Source organism: Ammodytes marinus (assembly GCF_949987685.1).
Source record: "Ammodytes marinus genome assembly, chromosome: 5".
Classification (NCBI taxonomy): Eukaryota; Metazoa; Chordata; class Actinopteri; order Uranoscopiformes; family Ammodytidae; genus Ammodytes; species Ammodytes marinus.
In genome coordinates, this window is record NC_137234.1 from 10,020,258 (window position 1) to 10,046,248 (window position 25,991).

At 41.7% G+C, this 25,991-nt stretch overlaps 4 protein-coding genes across 6 annotated transcripts in view; 2 read left to right on the forward strand and 2 right to left on the reverse strand.

Annotated features, from left to right (window-relative positions):
- Positions 1 to 11,806, reverse strand: part of srpk2 (SRSF protein kinase 2) — a gene marked incomplete at its 5' end in the record, with an annotated part of 67,954 nt that extends 56,148 nt beyond the window's left edge. The window contains 2 exons of one of the 2 annotated variants that reach the window (XM_080027398.1): positions 11,407 to 11,473; positions 11,729 to 11,806. In XM_080027398.1, the coding sequence (XP_079883524.1) occupies positions 11,407 to 11,473; positions 11,729 to 11,744 (83 nt within the window). Of the gene's footprint in view, positions 1 to 11,406; positions 11,508 to 11,728 lie in introns of those variants that run through there. The other variant, XM_080027397.1, reaches the window with a different exon arrangement.
- On the forward strand, positions 2,014 to 7,628 carry LOC307250351 (uncharacterized protein). The gene is made up of 12 exons (XM_080027401.1): positions 2,014 to 2,401; positions 2,755 to 2,844; positions 3,425 to 3,529; positions 3,685 to 4,347; positions 4,449 to 4,635; positions 4,881 to 4,947; positions 5,027 to 5,081; positions 5,174 to 5,405; positions 5,514 to 5,663; positions 5,805 to 6,209; positions 6,313 to 6,673; positions 6,807 to 7,628. Exons 1-10 carry the CDS (start codon positions 2,048 to 2,050, stop codon positions 6,059 to 6,061), a joined length of 2,160 nt encoding a protein of 719 aa, XP_079883527.1. The 5' UTR covers positions 2,014 to 2,047; the 3' UTR covers positions 6,062 to 6,209; positions 6,313 to 6,673; positions 6,807 to 7,628.
- A 1,621-nt stretch (positions 11,807 to 13,427) lies between the features above and the next one.
- On the forward strand, positions 13,428 to 21,347 carry pus7 (pseudouridine synthase 7). 2 transcript variants are annotated; one of them, XM_080028390.1, is made up of 17 exons: positions 13,429 to 13,511; positions 13,708 to 13,791; positions 14,364 to 14,673; positions 14,772 to 14,856; positions 15,002 to 15,118; positions 15,206 to 15,350; positions 16,161 to 16,272; positions 16,408 to 16,485; positions 16,636 to 16,764; positions 17,195 to 17,320; positions 17,428 to 17,489; positions 17,584 to 17,744; positions 18,012 to 18,138; positions 19,105 to 19,206; positions 19,768 to 19,897; positions 20,218 to 20,309; positions 20,787 to 21,347. In XM_080028390.1, the coding sequence occupies exons 3-17, from the start codon at positions 14,375 to 14,377 to the stop codon at positions 20,921 to 20,923; spliced, it is 1,902 nt and encodes a 633-aa protein (XP_079884516.1). In that variant the 5' UTR covers positions 13,429 to 13,511; positions 13,708 to 13,791; positions 14,364 to 14,374; the 3' UTR covers positions 20,924 to 21,347. The 2 variants fall into 2 exon arrangements, with proteins under 2 accessions (XP_079884517.1, XP_079884516.1); XM_080028391.1 differs by lacking the exon at positions 13,708 to 13,791 and having other exon boundaries at positions 13,428 to 13,511.
- Positions 21,348 to 22,586: 1,239 nt separating this feature from the next.
- LOC307251210 (endonuclease domain-containing 1 protein-like) lies at positions 22,587 to 24,200 on the reverse strand (the record flags this gene model as incomplete). Its single annotated transcript, XM_080028531.1, has 2 exons — positions 22,587 to 23,422; positions 23,958 to 24,200. 2 exons carry the CDS (start codon positions 24,198 to 24,200, stop codon positions 22,826 to 22,828), a joined length of 840 nt encoding a protein of 279 aa, XP_079884657.1. The 3' UTR covers positions 22,587 to 22,825.
- Positions 24,201 to 25,991: the final 1,791 nt, after the last annotated feature.

Below are 25,991 nucleotides of genomic sequence, written 5' to 3' on the forward strand. Positions count from 1 at the left end.
GTAGAAAAACATGGGCTGCTCAGCAATTCACTTAGTTGCACAGCTTACATGTGACTGATTCACTGCTTGCGCTGATGGTCTTAAACTTCAGGGCAAAGACAGAGCATGTGTTCCCTCACGAATAACGCACTTTCTTCTTTGGATGAGACAACAACAAATATGTCAGCTTGTTTTTTTTAAATCTGTCAAAGGGAAATTAAGAAAATCACACCTGAATTACGAACATCCATCCCATCACTACACTATCTGATCCATTGTCCCCACATAATAAATTCAGCAAATAAACAATTATCCTAAATAAATCATTTTGGCCAGGAATCGGATAATCGTGGTATGTAGCCTAATTTAAATATATTCCCGTGACTAATGACGAGAGAGTTTACCAATCACTGATTAGAGCCATGCAACTATGGTTAAAAACAGAATAGCAAATGAACCTAAATTCTGTAGGCACAGCAGGAAGTGATGACTCTTCTAAGCAACAGAAAATCTTTGCAAATCTACACATTTTTGTTGCATCTGTGCGAGCAGTAAAACTAAACTTTTACTCTGAAATAACAGATTACAAACATTAGTGATTTCATATAATCCCCAGCACCACCCTGGCAAAGTGAAATTCCATCCCGAGTAGAGGACTTTTGGAGAACAATAATACCCATTTGGTTATGCTCTCTCCCATGTATTTCAGGTAAGTCCTCGGGTAAGATATCACGATCTGTTCATCTAAGCTACAGGTAATCTTCTCTCTCTCTCGCTGTTAAATTAGTAGTTAGCGTGTGTGTTTATTGGCCGGACAAAGCGAGCGAGGTCATGTCAGAGAGGTCACCCGGTGGAGTAGGTGAGGAAAGATAGGCCCAACTTGCATTTACATATATACGTGTGTCTGAATGAATGAGCTTGAACACGGGAAGTTGTGTCAGCTTAAGACTCAAGTGATCGAAGTCAAGTGACAATGCATTGGCTGAACCTTTTTCCCCCCTGAGTACACATTGCTCTGAAGCCTATTTCTGGTGGAAAGTGTGTGTGTGTGTGTGTGTGTGTGTGTGTGTGTGTGTGTGTGTGTGTGTGTGTGTGTGTGTGTGTGTGTGTGTGTGTGTGTGTGTGTGTGTGTGTGTGTGTGTGTGTGTGTGTGTGTGTGTGTGTGTGTGTGTGTGTGTGTGTGTGTGTGTGTGTGTGTGTGTGTGTGTGTGTGTGTGTGTGTGTGTGTGTGTGTGTGTGTGTGTGTGTGTGTGTATGTGCATACATGTGTCTGAAGTGTGAACACAAAGCTCAGCTGTGTGAAGCCCCTTTAGCAAATGCCAGGAATGACTCTGGATCAAAGTAGATCACACAACCCTTAAAAAATGAACTCTCTCTTTGAAAGTGAGAGTGTGTGTAAGGGAAGACAATTTTAGAGCTTGAATGTGTGTGTGGGGAGTGTCTGGCTGACTGTACTGATCCCAGCATAATGTCTCAAAACAGGGGTGAATGAAACAAATAAATGGATGAACGTCTGAGAGAAAGAGGCCAAGAACAAGAGAGCAGAAAAAAACAACAAAGATGCTGCAGTTGTACGTGACTCTTTTGAGATTCAACTGGACAAGAAATCCTAGAATTTAATCTGGATAGATCACTGAGCGGCCTGTCAAGTGTCATTTATTCCCCCACTTCAAAGAAGCTCCACAAGGTAAATGCCTGTGGCCTTGGGCTTAAAGAATTACTCCCCCGGTGGAAACATGAAGGTTATACGATGTCTCACAATTTAAGTAGTATAAATGTGAAAAAAAAATGTAAATCGGTTCATCCTAGCCTGAGAAAAGGCAGAAAGAGTGTTGTTATGGTCTCTCTGCCTCCCTCTAGGTCAAATTTAATAAATCCTCCAACTCCAACAATGCACCGCGCTCGCTCCCAGCTTGCTGCCCCGCCCCCCTGTTTCCGTTTGGACTCGGAAGTAGGATCTGTTATAAAAGTGGTGTGGCGGGGGAATTTTGTGTAAACATATCCCTGTGATACGTTGACTTGTTCAGACTTCTGCTTTTGGTTTTTCACGGTTTTTCACAACGCAAACATGCCGACATATTGTATTGTACCCGGTTGCAATGAAAAGTCTAGGAAGGGACGGACTGTTAGTTTTCATGCTTTTCCGGTAAAAGACAGTGCGCGTTGCAAGTTATGGATACGGGCGATAAAACATCCCAACATCGGAGAAGACGCCGGTATTGAAATGCTAAAAATAAAAACAGTTTGCAGTCTCCATTTCAAACAAGAGGACTTTAAGGGATATCTGGCCGGCATGAAGTGGACCCGGCCTACTCTTTTAGAAACAGCTGTTCCGTCTGTCTTCGCTGTGGCCCCGTTAGAAGAGGACGAACAGGCCGGTCCTTCTCATGCTCCTACCGCAGCTAAACGGATTCGCCTTCAGGTGAGACTCTCGTCATATTTTACTATATTTCTGTTTACAAATTACACTTTTGCTGCTATCGGGGCAACTTGCTAAGCTTGTTCAAAAACAAAGTAAACCTGCTTTGATTTTCGCTGTTATAAACGTCTGTTCTCGAGGCAAAGAAAACAAGGTTTTCAGGTTATAGGTTTACCCCACTAACTTTTGTAAAAATGAGTAATACTTATTTCATGTTTAAAGATCAGGTGAATTCCATTTATTTCATGTGAAGTGTTGTGATTTTCTGGGGGCAGAAACAATTAGGAGGAAGGACCCGGCTATCATTTCCAGTGAGTGATATAATAACAACTGTTGTCTTTATGGTGACATTTCAGAATCCGATTGCTTCAGCTGCTGGGATTTTGGGATCAGGAGGTCAATTACAAGACAAGTCTACTTCCCAAGACACACTGTCAAGCATTGTGGTAAGCTATGTGTGTGTGTACAGTATAGAGAGAGAGTGTGTGTGTGTGTGTGTGTGTTGTGGAAGCAAATGTATTTTCATTTTATTCTTGTCCCTAAGTTAATTTTTTGTGAGTATGTATGTGTATTTCCTCATCATAATGTGTTATGGGCCTGTAAGGACCTGCTGTGAATCAGACTAATGCATGTCAGACACCGAAGGTGTGAGGCGATAGCCCATACACATTATAATGCCTTTATAATGTCTATGGGATAGCCTACCTTAGGTGTTGGGCAACACCCTAGACTTCATCAGCGTTTCAAAGAAGACCCATTTAATTTGCATCATTCCTGGTGACTCCCAGTCTCAAATTAGCATCGAGTGATCCAGAGCCAGACGTTCTGTCTCTGTGTGTGTGTGTGTGTGTGTGTGTGTGTGTGTGTGTGTGTGTGTGTGTGTGTGTGTCAAATTAGCATTGATTGATCAACAGCCAGACGTTCTGTGTGTGTGTGTCTCTAGAATGAATTGGTTTGGTTTAGGTGTAAAATTAGTTCTTCAATGGTACCAAAAACATGACAAACTATATGCATGTGTAATTACAGGACACTGGCGCACTGACTCTGACTGCATCCTCCATCCCGCTGAAGACTGGCACTTTACATTTGACATCTACACCAGTAAAAAGTCTCTCTGACCAAGGACAACCTGTGAGTTTCAGGAATTCAAATGATTGAAATCACATATTTTGCCAATATGATACTTATACAAGATAACACTTTATAACTCAAATAATCATTCTAAAGGACAATAATATAATTGGTCAGCTTTCCTATTAAAAATAAACCTCTTCTTTGTTTCACAGACATCGTGCCCAGACACACCTGGGACGCTTGATTCAAGCTTTAGCACTATCGGTGAAGCAGATGAAAGTTACAAGCCCGACACAACCGTCACCCCCACATCAACGTCATCATCATCATCAGAAGATGAAAGCACCAAAGACTGGAAAGAAAAGAAGATCATTGTCAATGAGTCCTGCTTGATGTCCCTTTTCAAATTTTGTCAGATATGCGGCAATCCAGTGTCATCAAAATCTGTCTTTGACTGTGGGGCGCAACGGAAGGTGAAGTGGACATGTCTTGTTGGCCATTCAGGGACTTGGTCTTCATCGCCTGACGTTAGGGGAGTGGCAGAAGTGAACCTCCTCTCAGCAGCAGCTGTTCTGTTCAAAGGTGGCACGTATACTGAACTGTCGGACTGGTGCAAGACCATGCAAGTTCAAATGATCTCAGAGACAACATTCTATGAGATGCAGAAGGCGTACTTGCACCCTGCCATTGAAGATCTCTATCAAAAACAGAGAAAAGACATCCTGGCTAGAGTGTACCTGGAACAGCTCGATGGGAAGACGCTTCACTTGGCAGGTGATGGCAGATGTGACACACCAGGTTTCAGTGCAAAGTACTGCCATTATACCTTCATGTTAGATGACACCAAGGAAATTCTTCACACAGAACTACTGCAGGTAAATAAAAGATAAACAGTGGAAAATAATAATATATTAACACAATTACTGCTGTAAAAATTGTGATTCAATTCAAGTAACTATTAAACTTTATTTTCTAGTCTACTGAAGCTGGCAGTTCTGTTGCCATGGAACCACTCGGTTTCAAGAGGGGCATGAGGGAGCTCCAGGGTGAAGGCTTGGATATTGAGGTGCTAACCACAGACCGCTCCTCATCAATACGGAAGATCATGAGAGAAGAGTTCCCTGATGTCCAGCATGAGTTTGACATCTGGCATACTGCGAAAGGTACGTCTATTTTGCTTTAACTGTACACAAACTCCCAAATACAATCCTACGCAATTCTCCAGCCCCTCCCTCCCCCCATGCACACTTCATGTCCAGAGCTTTGCAGCCTCAGCACTCAGCCCAGAGTGGTTTAAATATATTAAAGATAAAAAGATTGGCTTTGGCTGTACTGTACATGAATGCAAAATTAATTAAACAAATGTCGTTGTGAGGTAACCAACCTTCTTTTACATTTATTAATTCAGGTTTCAGGAAGAAGATACAGACTAAAGGAAGGAAAAAAGGGAACGAATTTCTCGGTGCATGGAGCAGGTCAGTGTTGGTTTTTTAAAGTGCCAAGCTTTAATTTTTTTGCAAGTTTCCAAATTACTAATTTTCTTTGCTTTCATAGGTCAATCATAAACCACATGTGGTATGCCTGTGCATCAAGCAAGGGTGATACAGAGGTAAGGATTTGTTCATCTGTGAGTGATACTCTTTTTTTTGAGAAAAATTATAGTATAGTCTTATAATTGTACATAATACTTGTTTCATACAGAAAGTGAAAAGGACATGGCAGTCCGTTCTACACCACGTCTGTAATGTGCATGAATGGAAAGATGAGGACGGACAAACACACCAGTGTGAACATGCGCCTCTAACAGCCCAGGAGCTGCGCACTCGCAAATGGATGAAGAAGGATTCTCTTGTGTTTGAAAATCTCTCATTGTTGGTCAATGACAAAAGGCTGACGAAGGACTTGGAACAGATGGCCCTGTTCAAACACACTGGTGAGTATATCCTAGTTCTCCTTATAAGCTTGATTCCTTTACAAAATAACTCCCTAATGATTATGTTTTAATTTTCATAATCTTTTCAATCTATTTTATTGCATACAGGTTCACTAGAGGTATTTCACAGTGCCCTGCTCAAGTACCTCCCAAAACGCCAGGGATTTTCTTTCCAGGGAATGAGAGAAAGGGGTCATCTCGCAATTATGGAGCACAATGAAAACATAGTGAAAAGGGAGCAGGCCACGACCAATACAGGTTTGTAGAAACAGTGGCACTATAAATGAGAATAGAATTTTCACAGCTTACTCAGTTTGGTATTTATTTTTAAAAAGTACTTCATGTCAAATGTTTTCTTTTTCAGTCTTTATCTATAATAATTTTTCATTTATTTTGCAGGAGAACCACGCTCCAACCAGGTGTATTGCAAGAGATCCAAGCAGTGGGTCTTGAAGAAGATTTTCAATCCACACACCTACCAGTTCATTGACACTCTTGTCCTAAGTGTCTTGGACAGAAGACGGAACCGAAACATTCTATACAAGGTTCCAACATCCTCCCTTGCCCTGCCCCAGCCTGCACTGCCACCCAACATTGCACCAGTGGCCAAACCACCAAAGGACGATGCAGTGGCTGCTTTTAAAAGCCGCTTCTGAGAGTAACATTTGACCATGGACAATCTTCTGAATTTCAACAACTTCAAAATCCACTGCATCACTCTGCAGGATAGAATTATTTCTACTCTCATGCCTGTAAACTCTGTGTTCAAAGACATGGAACAGATGGCCCTCTTCAAACATACTGGTGAGAATAGTTATCCTAGCAAAATGTAATACTTTACAAAATCAACCCCTAATGATTATGTTTTCATTTTCATAATCTTTTTCCTCTATTTTATTGCATACAGGAGGAGGTCTTTCACCATGCACTACTCAAGTACCAATATTCCATGGGGATGGGTAGTATGGGCATTGTCACTACCTGGAGCTTGCTTGTACGGAGCCTGGGTCTGTTGAAGGTGGCATTGCTTTTTTTAACGCTGATAGCCATATTGTCGGATAGGAAAGGTGGAATCGTCATTGACAGTACCTAGAGCTTGCATAAACGGAGCCTGGGTCTGTTCAAAACGGTTTAAAGTGGACATCATCATTGAAATCAATGGACAACCAAGAGAGAGATAGAGCTCAATTTCCTCCCAAACGCCAGGGAATGAGATGAAGGGGGTGCAAAATGGAAAACGGTCAAGAGGATGCAGGCCACAACCACAGGTTTGTAGTAAAAGTGGCACAATTAATACAATTATAATTTTCCCTGGTTACTCACAGTTGGTTGATTTAGCTGAATGATTAGGGTATTTATTATGAAAAAGTAACAGCATGTCAAATGTATTTTTGTCACTAGTGCCCAAACCAACAAAGGAGGCTTCAGTAGCTGTTTGGAAGCCGCCTTGAGAGGGACATCTGAATTTCAACAACCTCAATATCTGCTGAATCTCATCATTCAGGATAGTACTATTTCTATTCTCCAACCTGTTCACTCTATCTATGTTCACTTTGCTTCACTCATTGATTTAGCTGAATGGTTAGAGTATTTATTATGAAAAAGTAACAGCATGTCAAATGTATTTTTGTCACTAGTGCCCAAACCAACAAAGGAGGCTTCAGTGGCTGTTTGGAAGCCGCCTTGAGAGGGACATCTGAATTTCAACAACCTCAGGATAGTACTATTTCTACTCTCCAACATGTTCACTATCTATGTTCACTTTGCCTCGCTCATTGGTTTTTCTGTCTGTCCTCTTCTAGGTTTTCCTGGTGGAGATGCGGCGATGGTGTGGATCCAGTCTTTCCTCTCAAGTCATCATGCATCGAATGTGAAGCCCACTGAAGCAAAAGACTATTTGTGATATTGGACAATAGAAACATAACTGCTTTGATATGAATACTCTGCCGAAGAGACCACTCTGAATGTTCAGTGTCTCTTGTTACACGCTTTAGAGGCATTTCTTAGAGTAAAATGAACATTTTGATTTTATAATATAAAATACTGACAACATTTCTACCAAATTCACAATAAAAAAAAAAGCTCATTTAGAGCATTTTTGAGAAGTAATGTAGAGATAATGATTTAATAAAAAAAGACTGGTCTATTAATTTTTTATATTTAACCTTACGGCTACATTGTACATGTTATTTTAACTTATCTTTTATATTAAAGCATTTTTTTTAATCAAAGCTTTGTAATGTTTATATATTGGTACATTTCCTTTGTGAATAAAATATTTTTTTTTTTTACACTGGACTCTGAGTTTGGACTATGTATGTGGTATAAATCACAAAGGCGCAAAACAGGTTCAGCATACAGCCATCATATACTGTATGAATGTATCCATAAAAGATGACTGTTACTGCACAGCATAAAAACATTTGCTAATCACAGCAGCTCAGCATATCAAGTATTTGTACTGAACCATTTCTCCCCACTATAAATCAATGATTATCTTATACAGTAGGCCTACTTTAGTATAAGGGTCATTCCTCTGTATGTGTGACACTTCCGTCCACAGGAAATTATATTAGTTTGCAGATTTGATAAAGATCAAAAGCATTCATGTTTATTTGTGAACATTTCTGTTATTTCCTATTTTGGGAAAATTGGGTGCAGTAATATGAAAATTATAAAGAATGAGCACATGTTTTACACAGCAATATGGTGTAAGAAAAGCTAAGCATTATTGACTATTTACCCTTTGCAATACTTATGTTTATCCCTCACATAATAGTTACATCATGACATGGTTTAATAAACAAAGCACAACAACCAACATGAATTTGAAGTTTTATTAGTCCAAAAAATAGAAACTGTACAAAAAAATAAACGTGTAGCTATGTCAACAATAATCACAGCTCGTCCTGACTGTCCAATTCTTCTTGGTAGCCACGGTACTGTCCGTCTTGTGATGGATATGTTGTCCTGATGACCTGGACAACACACGTTGGCAAAACAAGGCGGTTGCCTCTGCCGAGTTTCTCGCCTTTCAAGATCCACTCCAGGAAGTGGCGGTAGGCGGTGAGCCGATACTGTCTAAGAAAGAAGTAGAATAACATTAGCAAATAAGATCTTGTAGCTTGTGCCTTGAGTAGCATTACACGCACATCAAGCTAACGTAACGTAGCCTATGCTCTGCCAATAAGATTGGCTACTTTAGATAACTGCATTGTCATGACTCCGGGACTCAAAACTGTATTGTAGCCAATGTGTTCACTTTTAAATAGCTTTGTTAGTAAAAAAAAAACCCACTTACTCTATGCTCAGACGTCCGTTTCTCCCGGCGGGCCTTGGCTGGCGTCTCCAATTGAGTTTCGGTGTCTGGAAGTACGTATCCAAAACATATCTGTTGAGATGAGCCATAAAGCCTGGGTGAGATGTAACACATATCGCCCCGTCCTCGCCAGATTCCGCCATTTCGTCCAGAAGAAACTGGCATCGTTGAAATTCGCTGCAGCACAGCGATTCTGTATTATTGTCCATTGGCGAACAAAGCAAACAAGTACACCACCAATTCACCCCAGCTCGCTCCGGTTCTTCTGCAACAAGCGAGGCTGCAGCTGCTGCAGCCGCTGCAGCAGCAGCCTCCTCCTCCTCTATTACTCTCAACTCTTCCTCGCTATATTCTGGCTCGAACAAATAGCCCTGAATGTCCGAATCCAACATTAGATTAAAAAAATCCAATTCGGTCATATCCAATTGAACGTTTGCTTCTGCCATGGTCGTAGGTTTTTGTCTGTCTAGTTCTGTCGCTTAGAGGGGAAGAAACATGGCGGACCTTCTGTTTACATCTCGTGAGGGAGGTCCCGCCTCCCTCATTCCTTATTGGTTGGCATACAAATGTGAGGAACTAGAGGGTCTGTAGTCTTCGGGCCCAACATAGCTTGCTCGGGAATGACGCGAAACGCGTCACTCCCGAGCAAGCCTATGTAAAATGTGGGGTGTGGATTTCAGGAAAGCTGGGCCATGTGAAGAGTGAGTCAAGACAAACCTATTTCCTTACATATAAATAGCCATTTTATAATGATAGAACGCAGGTTCAATATGGGGGAAGTATTCCTTTAAAAAAAAGTTCTTTCAAGTTTGACTCCAGGTCACAACATCTGTCACATGCTGCTCTACACCCACATCAGTCTGCATAGTACAGTATGGTTCAGAACATTGTAATTTCAAATGTTTTCATTTAATCGAGAGCAGGGTCATCACGCGATATTCAATAAACAAAAATTCAATGGTTATCATACTGCGCATAATATACTTATTTTGGATTTCACTTAAAGAAAGTATTATCATATGTAAATGTTCAATACGTGAAACATTTTAGCAGCCTTTGTCGCATAAATCCAAATTAAACATCTGAGTAAGTACTATCAACTAGCATGGATTAGGCAATATAAAAATATGGGAAAAAAACTAATGAAAAAAAAGGGACAGACCTCCATCCACTAGTGAAGGCCGCAAGATCTGCCCAAAAGCTATGGGAATGTTGCATTATGTGGACCGTGTACAAATAATTTCTATTTGTTTACAAATGAATGCTTCATTGATTCCCACTGTTGCTCCCATGTTGATCATTGTCTTGAGATAATTGTCCATCCATCTTATTCTGCAGTCTTTAAGCAGTTCCAATTCTGTCTATCAGACATTGAATCAAACAGTGACTCTTGTAAAAGCTATTTAAGACATCGATTTTAGAGAATGTTTTCACTATTAGCTGAATATTTATTGACCAAATAATTCATCTATTTATTGAGAAAATAGTCAGCAGATTAACCAATAAAGTAATCAATTGTTAGTTGCTGACCTACTTCATTGTGAATATCTTTAAAGAATATACTTAAATCTAAAGTAATTCAGGGAGTTATGCCCCGGCTGTATATATTCCAGCATTCACTGATCATGAGGCAAGACCACGTCCACAACATGTCACCACTAGATTCATTTATTTATTTACGATAAAGCTTCTTCTGGGTGGGAAAAATTCTGAAAGGGGTGAAAATACAGCCCATGGAATTATTTACACACTGACATCATCATTATCGGACAACTGGGTTAATGAATGAATGGACTTCTTTTGTGGCACACATGTGTTTGCTGGATTTTTCAATGTAGGTGTTTGGGAATTTCAGCACATTCCTGCAGCCCAGCAGCAACACCAAATTGATGCCTTCTTCGGCAGCCGGTGACGTCGCTCCAATAGCATCATGCCATGAAGTAAGCCCCCACTCTTCCCACTCCAATTCGCATGCACTTTACAGAGCCACTGCGCTGCTCACACGCCAGCCCACTGCAACTGCACTCTCACGCTGGGGAAATCACGCTGAAATACCCGTACATATCCCCCTGCAAGACTGCCGCACGAAACCAGTGAACAATGCTCTTGAATATTTAAGTTAAGTTGCATAATCAAACACTAACTATGCTATTTGAGAGAACCTTAAAGAGACAAGACGATGGTGCTCAAACGTCACTCCTTGTCCGTGAGGTACTGCCATCACTACTGCAAAGGGGCCACGGAAATGAGCTGTCACATCTGTCAAACCCTCTTCTGCAACCCCCAGTCAGAAAATCTATGAGGAGTCAATCAGAACTAAAGCCTGAAGGGGATAAAAAATACATAGCCTAACCAGCTGAACTAAAGGCTACCATGGATGCAAGTGTTGCAAGAAAAAGCAAGTGTGGACCCCATGGGGAGCTCATCACCCAGGTACCCAGCCTGAGTCATCAAACGTAAATGGCAACTTCCCTACACACAGCAAATGAACCGGTTTGTGTGATGGAAAATACACGCCTTTTGACCATATGTATGCGCAGTTTCGAGCGCCGACGCACCAGCAGCAAGCCCGGCGTCACACGGAGAGGAACCCGCTGCCAACAAACCAAACCCCGGCAAACAAACACTTCACATCCACTCTCACTACGTCGTACAGTCATAAACCACCGCCGCCCCGCTTACCTCCGATTGGTACCGGTTCTGTCTTTCTTCCCCTTCGGCCTTCTTTTTCTGGCCTGGATGGCCATCACTGCCGGGGTGAGGTTAGGTTTATCCACGGGCATGACCGACAACCGAGTCCAGGGAAGGGTGTCGTAGGGTCGGTGAGAGGGAGAGAACAAACACACACCATCAGGCTCTTAAGCTGGCTGGCACGGGTCTGGTAACGTCGTTTAACGTGCCCCGTTAAGCTACCTACACGCGTGACTTCCGCCACATTTCATGATGAATAACAAACAGAAGTGTGGTTAGCCAAGCCAAGTTAGAGATTGAAGGATATACGCACCTTTCCTGGAGCTCATGTTTCCTCCTCTTCTCCTCAACAGGAGCAGGCAGCTCGGTGGTAGCAGCAGTCGGATTTTCCCTTTCTCTCTCACATACACACAAGCTCACGTACACACACACACGCACATAAACTCAGACACGAAAGATGGCACGCGCTCCCTCTGTCGTTTGAAGCGGGAGTCGCGTGCAACTTTGCTAGGAGGACCTGCTCAATGTTTATCATATAAATATAACGGAATGTTAGTGCGCGCCGCGGTGATGTACTCTTGAACTCGCTGTTTTATGATGAGTCTTGCTGTGAAGGAATTAAACTGAATTTATAATACACTACTAGTGCCGTCGCTGTCTGAGTGGTGTAAAGATGTGGAGGCACTACTGAGATAAATATCAAGATAAGGATTACTTTGCAGCGAAATACCCCTGAACTCGGAGAGAAAAAGCAGTAAAACTATAACCCCGTGTGTGCGAGCAATGGACACGAGGTAGTTTAGCTAAAGAGCTAACTAACAGTCGCAGTCTAGCTAGGACGACATGGAGCCGTTGTATTGTTTTTTTTTTACGTGTTATCGAGTCACGAACGCGAACAGCAAGATGTCTGAGCACCGTGAAGAGTTTCTTTTTCGAAATTGAAGACAATTAGGGGCGCCCTTAGCTCAGTTGGTAGGAGGAAAACGACTCCAATGTTAGGTTTGACAACTGCCAGACCCAAGTTCAGAACACAGAGACAGGGGACTGGAGTTACACTAATGAAAAGGTTTACTTGGAGCAGACCAGGGACGAGGCAGGAGGGGACAGGTTGGTGAGAAGGGAGCTTCAGACTGGAGAGCGTGAAGCCGGTAGGCTGGAGGTGATCATCCACAGAACTACAGGTGAAAAGAGACAAGGGTCACGATGTGAATTTTATAGTGAATAACAACTGGTATGTGTATACTGGAGCCAGGAACGCATATCTAGGCCACTGAAGTTTGAAGTACGATCTGGGGATGACTGCAGGGAAACTGGTAGGCCTAAAATAAGATGTTAAAATAATGCAAAGTCAGAAAGAAGATAGGCATACATACATGTTTTATTGTATAAAGAAGCCACACAAATCATTTCAATTAGGCCCTACAGTGGTTTCAAAACAAAGAAAGATAATTGAGTCACAGTGCACATAAACAATTCATAACAGCCCAGATAGCAAAAATCATCTGGCCCAAATCCGGCCCGGAGGTAGCAGAAGTTCCGGGCCAGATCTGTAAAGCGGAACCGGGCCGGTGTCCTTAGGCACAACGGGCCAATACCGTTGCGGATCCGTTTTCCACAACTGGGCCGGTACTGGGCCAGCTCCGGAACGGATGTGGTGAATTTGTGGTTAATCAGTCCAAAGGTGGGCCAGACCTGGAGCGGGTCCGTAATGGAACTGGCCCAGAGTTTATTTGACAATTCATAACAGTAGCCTATAGGTCTAATGCCTGATCACGTTATTTTATTAGTTTCAAAAGGCCGGGCAAGGCCACCAAAAACGGGGACAACGTTGATGTCTGGTCACCTTAAATTACACATGTGTTACTGTTATTACAGCGGACAATAATCCTGTATTGAATAGTATGACTGATGAGACACTAATCAGATGAAACACACAAAAGTTTCGAGGCGATATTGCTTTAACAGCCTGCGCGCGCTCCCGCGGCTGATCACTTTTTGGCACCACACCGGAAACAACCACGCATACACGTGTGAGAAAGGCTGGCGGTACCCTGCATGGTCCCCTGCTGTACTTCTCTCAATTCAACCAGCCATAGGTAAGTTCAAGCAGAGTTTTAGCTTGGAACAACAATGTATTGGCCTCTAACAAACTGACGTTCCAGCTTAGCATCGCTTTTGCCATCGTTAACCATTGCCGGAGATGTAAGCTAGCAATGAGTGATGTCAAGGCGAAGGCGCTAGCAGCTTTGCTAACTTCTGAATGATCGCCAACATGTTTATTATGTCTTTCAGTGCCTATTAAGAAGTCTCTGATAGCTCGGAGAGAAGAAGTGTTTCCTCGACCCACAGCTGTTTCTTGCTAACAGCGCCACAACAGTGAGTCAGTAGCATTGTTTTGTAGGCCATTGATTGATGTCAGTTCAGTTTGTTGTCATTGCTCATGCAAACGCTGCAGTATTAAACGGCAACATTTTGAATTGACTGCAGTGCAACGTTTTAAGACTGCCACTAATATAATAGATATTTGCAGCCATCTGTTGAGTCAGCAGCATCACAGAAACCGTACTAAGTGATAAAGAAAGCGGCCTGGCTCTGTGCTGGGGATTGCTCTAGAGCCCCTATAGTTGGATGTGGATATAGAAGTGTGATGCAAAAGCTGCTGAAGATCATGGACAGCACTTCACAGCCTACTGGTTAGATGGCAGGCGTCCTTCAGCTCAGCTGTAATAAGAACCTGCACAGAATAAGTTAATTCCTGGCAGCTGCAATAACAATCTACAATGAATTCTTCAATTCAGAAGAAATGGACAATGCACATTTTTATTAAAGTGTTTATTATTATTTGCTACTGAAACAATACAATTTCCATTTGGGACGTATTCAGTAATTATCTATCTTTCCCGATTCAAGTACAGTAATTTTTAAAACCGTTTGCCCTGTCGTCACAGCTTTGGCTCTGATGGCTGAAGCAGAGCCCATGCCAGTCGCCTCCTTGGCTGGAGAAAAGAGAGGCTGTCTAGAGGATAAGGAGGGCGACACCCAGCCCAAGAAACCCAGAGTTGAGAAAGATGACAAGAATGGAGGCAAGCCCCTCCACACCGAGGAGGAGGAGGAAGAGATGGAGGGAGGAGCGAGTGATCAGGATGAGAGCGGTGAGGCCTTCGCTGAGATGATGAAGCACGGCCTCACTGAGGTGGATGTGGGCATCCTGAAGTATGTCAGTGACCACGAGGGCTTCTCTGGGATCTTGAAGGAAAGGTTGGTTGAGTCAGTTCATAGTTTGTGTGCTTTGTAACAGAATTGTTTCAGCTGTTCAGGTTTGTTTAACGAATAAGTCCTTCGTGATTTGTTCTCAGGTATTCAGATTTTGTGGTGAATGAAATCAACAAACAAGGCAAGATAGTGCATTTAGACGACCTGTCTATCCCTGCCGAGGCTGAGGTAAGCTCACCAACGTTATCTTACTTCTCTTCATTAATATTGAGATTGAGCTAATGTCCAGTCACTTATTAAGACTCAAATTCATTGTACATTGACAGCCCTGGACGTGGTCATTTAATTCACTCTGACTGTTTGTGTTTTTTAGGAAGTCCCAGAGGTTGAAGAACCGGCAGCTGAATGTGATGTGCTGACCGAAGAGCAGAAAAAGCAGCTTGGAGAGCTGCAGCTCTTTAAGAACAAAGAGGACAATGTCTCCATAGAGGTGAGTTTACACTTCCTAGATCCCTTTATGACATGGCTAAACACTTTTATGTAATGTCTTTCCTTACTCCTCTCTGGACATCTTTAGGTGCTGGATGATTCTAAAGAGAAGCGAACACTGTTCCACAAAGCCATCAAGACTCAGTATCCTGGTCTGGAGACAAAGACAGAAGATAAGGACGGACGCAAGTTCATAGTGGCCTACCACGCTGCTGGGAAGAAAGCTCTGGCAGGTATGGGGAGAGTAGTCAGGACCAGATGGAATTCTGGACCTGTACACAGTCAAATGATCAGAGGAAAGATTTATTGCATGTTCATTTCTATGTCTACCTCCATCTTATCTGGTGCAATGCATGTGGTCACACCTGCATTCCAGAGCAGTAGAAATGGATGCCTGCACCTGTGCATGTGCATGATTAAGATGCATATGAGTTTGCTCAGATCTTTATTCATAGTCGTTTTTAAACAGATAGATAAGGACTGAATGTATATGCTCTGATCTAGATTTTGACTAAGTATGGTCAGAATGAACGCTTTAAAATAAGAATGAAAAAAATAGGAATAGCAGAGATTTAGTGTCTTGGTGCCTTGAAATATTCCTGCACCCTTGTTGCATACACCGTTAAAATACAGAAGTCCAGTCTCAGGCCCATGCATGAGATCTCACCCCTGACACCTCGTCCCACAAACATCTCTTTCTTAGTAACATTATTCTATCCTCCTTTTGCTTTTCTCTGGTGGATAGATGGCAAAAGAACTGCAGGTAAGAACTTATTCTCCAGAGAAAGTTGTTAAAACACATGGAGTCAGATGCTGAGTGCTAAATGTGGCTGAAATGCTGTTTGGATTTTTGAATAACAATTTTAACCTATTTCTATAATGTATTGCAATGAAGGGATTGAATACATAAATCAAACAAATGGCTTTTCTTTTCTTTACAGGTAATCATGTAGAAGTACAACATGTGTTAAGCTATAACCTCAACCTGTGAGTTTCTTACTATGTATTTTAGTACAACATTTTTTTTTCTGTGTCCATAAAAGCTCCAAGGAAACACTTCTGGCCCAAAAACCGTGGCAGCTTCTGCCACTTTGTCCTTTACAAAGAAAACAAGGACACCATGGATGCCATCAATGTGCTTTCAAAGTTCCTCAGGTCTGAATGAAGTTATTTATAAAAAAGTATATCATTTAATAACAAGAGACAGATTTACAGTTTATGTGCTAAATGTAACGTGAGTTTAGTTCAGGCCCAGCATATGTAAATATAAAATCATTGATGTCTTTTTAGGCTTAGACCCAACATGTTTTCCTACATGGGAACCAAGGACAAGAGAGCCATCACTGTGCAGGAGATTGCCGTTCTCAGGTGGGTAACGCTTCAAGCATATCACTACATGAATCAGTGTGTATTCACACTTGTTGCATCTTGTTATTTGCTGTTACTTGGCAGACGATCTCTGGTGGCTCAGCTTGTTGCACAGGATCCGTATTAAAACCTTTCCCTCTGTCCTCTCAGGATCACAGCAGAGCGGTTGTCTCACCTCAACAAGTGCCTCCAGAACCTCAAACTGGGGAACTTCTGCTACAAAAACCATCCTCTAAAGCTCGGGGAGCTGCAGGGGAACCACTTCACTGTGGTCATCAGGTCAGCCCATGTTATTTATGGCGATGTTTTGCCTATGTTGTTATACCTTGTGCCCAATTCCTGTGCTTTTGTTAGTTTCCTATACGATTACTTTAATATGACTATCATTTCCAATTGCATTATGATGTATGGATTTGTCCATAATACAAAATCAGCTGATATAATCATGAAGTGCATCTTCCTGTAGTTGAGTTAATTCACTTTCACTGTGATGTTAGCCTAAACTCTTGGGTATAAAGGCAGTGTCAACTGGATTTAGCTTTAATTTGAACATTACTTTTAAATATGTGCCTTCAATACCGTATCTCTTCTGTTGACATTCTTCAGGCATACTGTGAGTTGTCTCGTCACCAGTGTTAACTTAAATGTTACATGACTGTACTGTACTATACTGTATTGTTTTATTTGTAGATATATATTTGTGTATCAGGAACATCTCAGGGACCGATGAGCAGGTCCAACAAGGCATGACATCCCTAAAGACGACCGGCTTCATTAACTACTATGGCATGCAGCGCTTTGGCACCACAGCTGTGCCAACACATACAGTTGGCAGGTAAGATCATAAAATGGAGATACTGACATACGTTGTTGTAACACGGTCATATAATCTTGACAGGACTGTACACTTATGTATTCTTTCCTTCTTTTCTTTCTGGGCAGGGCTATCTTGAGAAATGACTGGAACCAGGTGGTAGATTTAATCCTGAAGCCTCGTCCCGGAGGTAATTTTATTTCTCACAATTTTTTCCTTTGTCTTTTGAAGTGGTTGAGAAGTATTTCAAGCCTTCCTCTGTCTTTTCTTGCTTTTTTCTTCAGCGGAGAAAGAATTCCTGGTGCACTGCAGGGAGGAGTGGGCAAAGACTCAGGATCCAGAGGCAGCCCTGAAAAAGCTCCCCAACAAGCGCTGTGTAGAGGGGCAGCTGCTACGAGGCCTGTCCATGTATGGCAAGAAGAACATCGTCACTGCTTTTGGAATTGTCAGTATTTTTTTTAATTAATAATGCTAATAAACGTTTTAAAATGTGGTTTAGAGAATCAGAACATAAACTAAGTACACCAAACTTCCTGTAACTAAACTGCTACGTAACCAGAGGATTGTTAAGGCCATATGACAGTTGTAAATATGTGTTAACTGTATAAATTGAAGCAGTCACTTTCAATCATGTTCACTGATAGAAGAGACATGTGTATGCATTTTGTGACGAGTGGTGTTTGTTATTTTTCTCTCTTTTTTTTTTCTCCAGATCCCTCGTAACAACCGGCTGATGTACATCCACAGCTACCAGAGCAGGATGTGGAACACCATTGTGAGCCGCAGAATCGAAGCCTTCGGCCTGAAAGCTGTGGAGGGCGACCTGATGCTCAAAGGAAGTTAGTAGTTCAACGTTTTCAAGCTCTTGTTAAATGTTAGATTTTTAAACTAAAGGCTTGAAGCAGATAAAACAAACAAGATAAACATGTTAAAGGAGCTGTAAGCGGAATGGTTCTTTTAGCTAACTTCCTGTCAGTTACTGCAGTTAGCAGTCCCCTCGCTCGTCCCTACGTCACCACATTAATGCATTGCGGTCTTCAAGCAGCAAGTTATCTAGCATCATCTCAGATCCATAAGTGTGATAAAACATGATAAAAACCATCAAAACAGACATTGGGAAGGATTTTTACCTGCTCCGCCATTGTAGGCGCATGCACATTCACCCATCTGTTGCTCTGGCGTGCACCGGCAGTGAGACCATGGAGTGTATATATTATATATGAGTGAGACGAGTGACGGTTTGTAGCGTTCTCTCTCCTGATTGGATAAAAAATCAGGATACTACAACATTTTATTTGGGCTATTACTGCAAATCAGAATGACTTGGAGACCTGTGATATGACGTCCACACTCTGTTGAAGTGATGGCTGTAGGAATATGGAGTGATATAACACATATATTAACACAAAATAAACCGCTCACTTCACCTTTAATCTGTGAACTTCAAGGAGCTGCTTTTGCCTTTGAACCGAAGCGGACTAGCCGTTTTCCCGTAAACAGCTTTTTTGCTAATTTAACTGTCTGCTTGCTGTAGCTTCAGATTTCACGTACAGACAAGAGAGTGCTCTCATTCTTTTCAGCTAACTCGTAGCAAGAAAAACAAATAAAGATTGTTCCACAAAATGTGTAACTATTGTTTTAACCAACTTAACATCACAACAACACTTAACTTAGTGAATAGACTGCGCACTGCTGTCTGAAATCCTTGCACCATATGTGTGACCTGTTTTCACAGCCGTGAAAGTAATTGAAATTCCTTGAATATGATATTCACTGATGTTTGTCTCTCTGTTATGTTCATGAAGCCACAGCCCATGTGCTGTCTGCTGAGGAGGCTGAGACTCACACCATCCACGACATTGTGATGCCACTTCCTGGGTATGATGTCATCTACCCCACACATCACGGTAATAAATTACTCCGAGTGACTTACAGTTCATTTCTTTGCATGTTACACGGAAAAAATAAGTGTGAAAAATTACACTGGGTGGCTTTGACACTAATGTATGTGACAATAACACCCGTTCCTCTTAACACACAGAGGGGTTTTTAATCTACATAATGATAAAGGTGCCCTATGTAACTTTGGGCGTGTCAGAGAAGTGAACATTTTCTAAGATATACTCTCATAACTGAATAAACAAACTATCCTCACAGGAAAATTGGATCCCTGCAACACTGTTTGAAGTTAGAAAGATACCCCAAAAGTTATTGTTTCACAAACATATTTTAGTCCCAGGTGCCTCAAAACAATTTAGTTTTGATTTATAATGATATAATTATTCCTTACTAAGAAGTACATGTAGAGTAAAAACATTTTTTTGTAGACTTACCACAAGCTCTGCAAATGCTAAGAAATCCCCCTCTCCCGAAACTGTATAGTGCACCTTTTTAAAATGGATATAATAAAAATCTGAATGGAAAAAGAAAACAATGCTAACTGGTGATGCTTGTGTCTTTTCTGTCAGTGGGTAAAGCTTACAAAGAGCTGCTCACTGCAGACGGGCTGGACATCGACAACATGAGACACAAAGTGAAGGACTATTCCCTGGCCGGAGCCTACAGACGCATCATCATCAGACCCACTGATGTCAACTGGTTAGCAGCAAATTAAGAACCTGTATAATATTTCATAACATGTTGTAGCACCGTTGTACATAGCTCAATTGTGTTTTGTGCCCCCTTCAAGGCAGCGCTGCCTGGAAGGCCCTATCCTTAACCAGGCAGCCCTGCCTTGAAGGCTCCATTGGGGGCACAAGCCACCAAACACCATTTGCTGATGTATGGCCAATCATTGTAACACTAAAGCTGTTGTGGAAAAGGGTTGTTTGAATGCTTTATTTCAATTATTTTGTAATACTGCCGTTCCTCCTACAGCCTCTAATGGTGTGCTGTGTGTTTCTGTCTGTTCAATGCAGGGAGTTGGTTGAGTATGACGACCCCAAGATCTCCCTGGTGCATAGTGATTTTGAGATTCTGGAGAAAAAACCCGCTCCGGTCTTCAAAAAAGGTAAGCTCCTTTTTAGGGCTGGTTTGGTCTGTGTCAGAACTTAGTAAACACTGGACTAGTGGGTGGACCCAGCTTCTATATTGCCATTGCGGCAATATTGAATTTCACTTAGGACAATGTTAAAACATTGTTAAAATATCACTTTACATAGGAGATTTGTTCATTTTGAATTTCACCCATGATTTTGTTTCCATACATCCTAAGAACTATGTTACTGGGGTTTTTTCGGCCACTTTTGCAACAAGCTGTCAACACAACAAGCTGATATTTTATTGAATACAATTGTTAAACTGCTACCTGGCTGTTGATTTTCCCACCTAAATCAAGGTAGCATTTGCCGATTTAGAGCTGTATGAAATGTTTAAAGCAAAGATGCATGAATGCTATGGATGTCATTACAAAACAGGCCACAGTGGTAATTTGACAGCCTTCTATGTACACACTCTTGATGCAGTATTTCTGTCCTTCCTCCAACAGAGGGGAAGTACCGGTCTCTGCGGATGGAGTTCTCTCTGCCTCCCTCCACCTACGCCACCATGGCCATCAGAGAGGTCCTCAAGATGGACACCAGCATCAAGAAACAGACACAGCTCAACACTAAGTGGTTCAACTGATACCAAAAACACACTCGGGCATAAGGCGGACTGCTGCACAGCACCTGTCTACTGCGGCTACCTACTGTTGTGAGTGTTTTTAAGTGTGTGTGTGTGTGTGTGTGTGAGAGCGACTGGGTTCTGTTTGAATCCAAAGGTCATTTCTTTACAATGAGCAGCACATTATTACTATATTAAACTTTTTATTTTATTTTTTATTTTTGTAGTAGTGCTCTTACTTGCTATACATTGATTGTGTTGCAATGATGCAGCATATTTTGACTGATTTAAGATAACCTTGTACTTTCAGGGTGCTGCCTCATAATGTAATTACTGCTGCACAGGGTGCTCAGTATGCCCTCTTTGTACATAGATGAGTTCTGTTTTTTGTTTTTTAATTTGTGAATTGAAACTGAGTGAAATTAAAACAGGAGAGTTTACAGTCTGTATTTGATTGTCCCTTTTTATAAAACATATATTTTCTAAATACTGCTGTTTATTTTGCAAGATGAAGGATTGTTTACATTATTGTATGCACTAATGAAGTCTTTTTAGCATATTTATGTTATTCAGAATCCGAACAATAAGATTGTTAAGTTGTATTTCCTACAGGAAGGTGTTTAGTTACACTATTGCCAGGATTACACAAACACTGTCTCCCTCTTCTGGCCACCAGGGTTAATTGTCCTTCCAATAAAGGTTCTGAGATGTTTTTAGGGCTCTTATCAGTGCCAGCTGGCACGATATACAGCTAACTACTCAAACCAAATATGGTTACTAAATCTTATCATTCACCCAGGGGCTAAATCTGCCCTCCTCCTGTTTGATCAATTCATTGTTTACATTTAATACAGTGTAAATCATCTATGACCTGCTCCACCAAAGCACAACCAAGGAGATCTTACCATAACGTGACGAATAAAAATAATAATGAACAAAGTCATAAAGAGATACTGAAAGAGAAAGGTTAGGATTGAAATTTAAATGTTACGTCAAACTTTACTTAAACTTGATTTGCCTTTTTGAACTTCACAGTTTGAGATCCAAATGTGCACACAAGAGTGTACCACAAAAGGTTACAACCAAGATGGGACAAGCAACTGCACCTCACAAAAACAATTAGCCTAACTAGAATCCATAGACTAGTACAACTCTTAAGTAGTATGTAAATTGACTTGATACAAAATGAAATGTAAAGTTTGGATACTGGACCAATTTGTCCTGCATGGCATTCCACTGAATAGTAGTGCTACAGTTAGAGGCTGTGTGTGAAATATGTAAAACTGTCTTGACTAATCTGTCTGCTGAACAAAAGCCCTACAGAGGCAGCTGTAGTTCCCAGTCATCAAGAGGATGAGTTAACATGAGATAAAGTGAATGAACAGAACAACCATGTAGGCTACAGGTTTTTCATGGTGAGTTTATGCATAGTAAAGGCTTAGTGATGCACCATTAAATAGTTACAATAGTTAAAAAGGGTGAAAATTCTCAAACGTTCACTTAGAAGTAGCTTTTCATAGCTTTCAAGTTTCAACCACAGAAGAGTAAGTTAATAGAACTTTTTTAACGTATATTGTGTTAAACATAGTTCACACTTTGATTTAGAATAAAAGTGCTTAAAATACTGGGTAAAGTTAGTAGAGATCAGCCCACTTGTGAAAAAAAACAGGGTAATTGTTGTTAGTCTAACTCCTTAGGCTAATAACAAAGGTGTTGGTGTATTTAGGCCTACTTATTTTTGTTATATGTTCGATAGATTTTAACCAGAAAACAAGTTGTCAAAGAGAAATTATATGCAAAACTAAAGTTGATGATGGAATCAAAATTTGTATTCACTCGGAGAAGCTGCAAAATGTAATGAAATGAAATGATGTGTATGGCATGTGTATCAATCACTAAAGCTCAAGGACCATCTCCTTGTTCTCAAGGCAGGTGCAGGGCACTATTAGGAGGCGCACAGTTGTCGTAGAAGAGCTGGAAAGAGCTGCCGACATAAGTGACCCTCTTCAGGAACTCCTCCAGCTGCTGCACCGTCATCTCTTGAACCTTATTGTCCTCCCGGTCGTTGAGCCCGTGAGCTGCAAACGCGGGGAACTTTGAGCGCTCTGCGTACGGCGCGTTGTGGTCAAAATCGACGCAGCAGTAGGCCGACCATAGGTAGGTTGGGATGGCCAGTCGGTTGATGTTGTGGCGGCGGATGGTGTGGCCCGAGGTGGTGATGCCGGTGACCATGTATGCGGTGCCGCGGCAGTAGTTGTTGAGGCGTTTGCGGATGGTGTGCTCGTAGTCTTTCCAGGGGCCGATGTTGAACTCCCGGGCCTGGGGGACCACGTTTGTCAGGGTGTAGGTGGAGGCTTTGTCGTCCGGCTGGGCCTGGTGCTCGTCCGGATTCAGCTGACCCCGTTCAAACATCACACTGTCAGAGTAGTCGTCCAGCACGGCCTGGGCGTCCTCGAAACTCCTATGGACGTTCTCAGAAGGGAACTGCTGCATCTCTCTGGAGGCAGACACCTCAGATAGCTGTCAGGATAAGCATAGTCATTAAAAAAAAAGATTATTATAAGAGTGATTGCCAAAGGATCCATCCGAAATGTCCCTAACTAAACATTAGAAAAAAGCTTTCTAGGGGTGTAAATCGCTGCTTTCATCCCGATACGATATAAGAACGATTCATTGGATAACGATACAATATTTGCCGATTTCACAAAGTCTGCAGCGATACGACTTCAGTTCGGTTCAGGGACCTACGATCAATAGACAATATCATATGCCCATTTAACACAACCTTACATTTATATCAACTCGCAAAAACAGCTAAAATAGCCTATGCTTTGACCATTTTTTCTGAGCTCTTCCAGATATTTAAATGAAAAACAATCTATTCAGTGTATATTAAAGACGGCGATATGCATCGGCGTTTGGGCGTTGCATCGATACAGTTCAATCTTCCACCAATATATCAATCTATATCGATGTATCGTTACACCCCTAATGCTTTCCAATGTTTATGATAGGATATTAGAAGGGTAAGACATTTAATCAAAAAAACTCCTACCTGTGGCTCATACATCCAAGGCACATCCACCTTCTTGGATCCGTCCGAGCGCTTGAAGGTGTACGCCGAATAAATGGGGATGTGGTTGGACGTGTCATACAAGGTGACAAATCGTGGTTTGCCCTCGTAGTACTGGCAGATCTTTTTAAAAGGCTGCTCCTCGAGGCCGCGGGGTAGCGTGCCCATGTACACGTACTGTTTGCACTCGGGTGAGAGGTTTTCCTGCACCTCCGCTCCCGCCATCACGACCATAAGAAGAAGACGGATGAACGTTTGATCTGCTCTGGAGACCATCATGAATAAAACGCGCTGTATGTCTCCACAGTGCATTCAATCCCTTTTGAAGCGTCTTTCTGCTGTGTGAACTCCCTCTGTGGTGCATACTGTCCCTGACGTTTCATGCAAATTCTTTTATCATTTCGGCTTTACAGGTAGCCAAATCATTGCCATGTTGGAAGAGGAATTCACCAACACCAGTGGCCAACACACAAGGGCGCAGCAAGTTTCAGAGAGCCTAAAAGGTCCTGCACACCAACTCTGTGAAAGGATTGTACAGGCATGGTTGAATGCACGGTGCTGTGTGTTGCTTTAGATAATGTTTGGATCCAGAGATTTTCAGGAGATGCAGTTCCCAACTCTCAAAGGCCTTTCTTGTTACTCTGCACCTCATCCTTCTTTCTTGTTGTTTCCCACTTTGATGCTCAGCCTGCAGCTTTCCTCTCAATGAATCAGTTGTATTTACTCAGCCTGCCTTTCTTTGCTGTGTGTGTGTGTGTGTGTGTGTGTGTGTGTGTGTGTGTGTGTGTGTGTGTGTGTGTGTGTGTGTGTGTGTGTGTGTGTGTGTGTGTGTGTGTGTGTGTGTGTGTGTGTGTGTGTGTGTGTGTGTGTGTGTGTGTGTGTGTGTGTGTGTGTGTGTGTGTGTGTGTGTGTGTGTGTGTGTGTGTGTGTGTGTGTGTGTGTGTGTGTGTGTGGTGTTGTCGTGAGAGAAATAGACTGGAATGTTTCTGTGACAACAGGTTAATGGCAGTATAACCTCTAGGCCCTGTGGAAACAAACACTTCCTGTTTACCATCGGAGCATCTTCACTGTTTACACTGTAACCAACCACATACTGACTGACAGTATATGTCCGTCCATCCACCTATCCAACAAGTCTTAGATGGAACAAAAACAACACATACAAAACTTAAGACAACATAAATAATAGAAAGAAATGTTTCTAAAACTGCTTTTATTAGTCAAGGGAATGTAGAGAAGAAACAAAGATAAGTTTCATATAGTAATACCTTTTATTGTACAAACGTAATGCTTGGGAGTTCATTCAACAACTAGCCATGAATTCACAGGATCTCTGGTTTGATGGGAAAGAGACTTGTAACATCGGTTCAGATACAGTACCACTGGACTTTAAAATGTGAAAAATTATGCATTATGATAATTTAGAAATTATGAAAGTGTATGTGCTGTTTTCAAACACCTACTCAGATAAGATGAACCTGCTTTTATTGGCCTGTCGTACTAGCAGTACTACTACTTTATGTGCCTGTATTTGCAAATTGCAGTATCTCGTATGGAAATGATGAATAATGCTCTGATAGCATGTTGCTGCCATGACTGTGACAGATGACACCAAGGTTTCTTTTTTGTCCATGATATAATTTCCATGTCTACTTAACCACAAAGACAGATTTCATTTAGGAGGTCAGTGAATGATGCGCAACATCTCAGAGACATGTATGGTAAAAATGCAATGTAGGCTAAACACCAAAATGAAGGTAGAAAAATGTTCACATCCCATCTCAATTCCTTGGTCAAGATTGATCTTGAAAATGTGTTCAAATAAAAGTTATTTTCTACCTTGAATAACACTGAATTATGCTCTTTAATCTTATCAGGAAAAAACATCAGTGGCAGTAATGTCTCTCATCTAATATATTTATTTTATTTGAACTGAAAGCCCTTTCATTGAAGGAGAAAAACTGCTGTGGTTTTCGATTCACTTTCATCTGAAAACGGTCAGTATTGTTCTTTTTG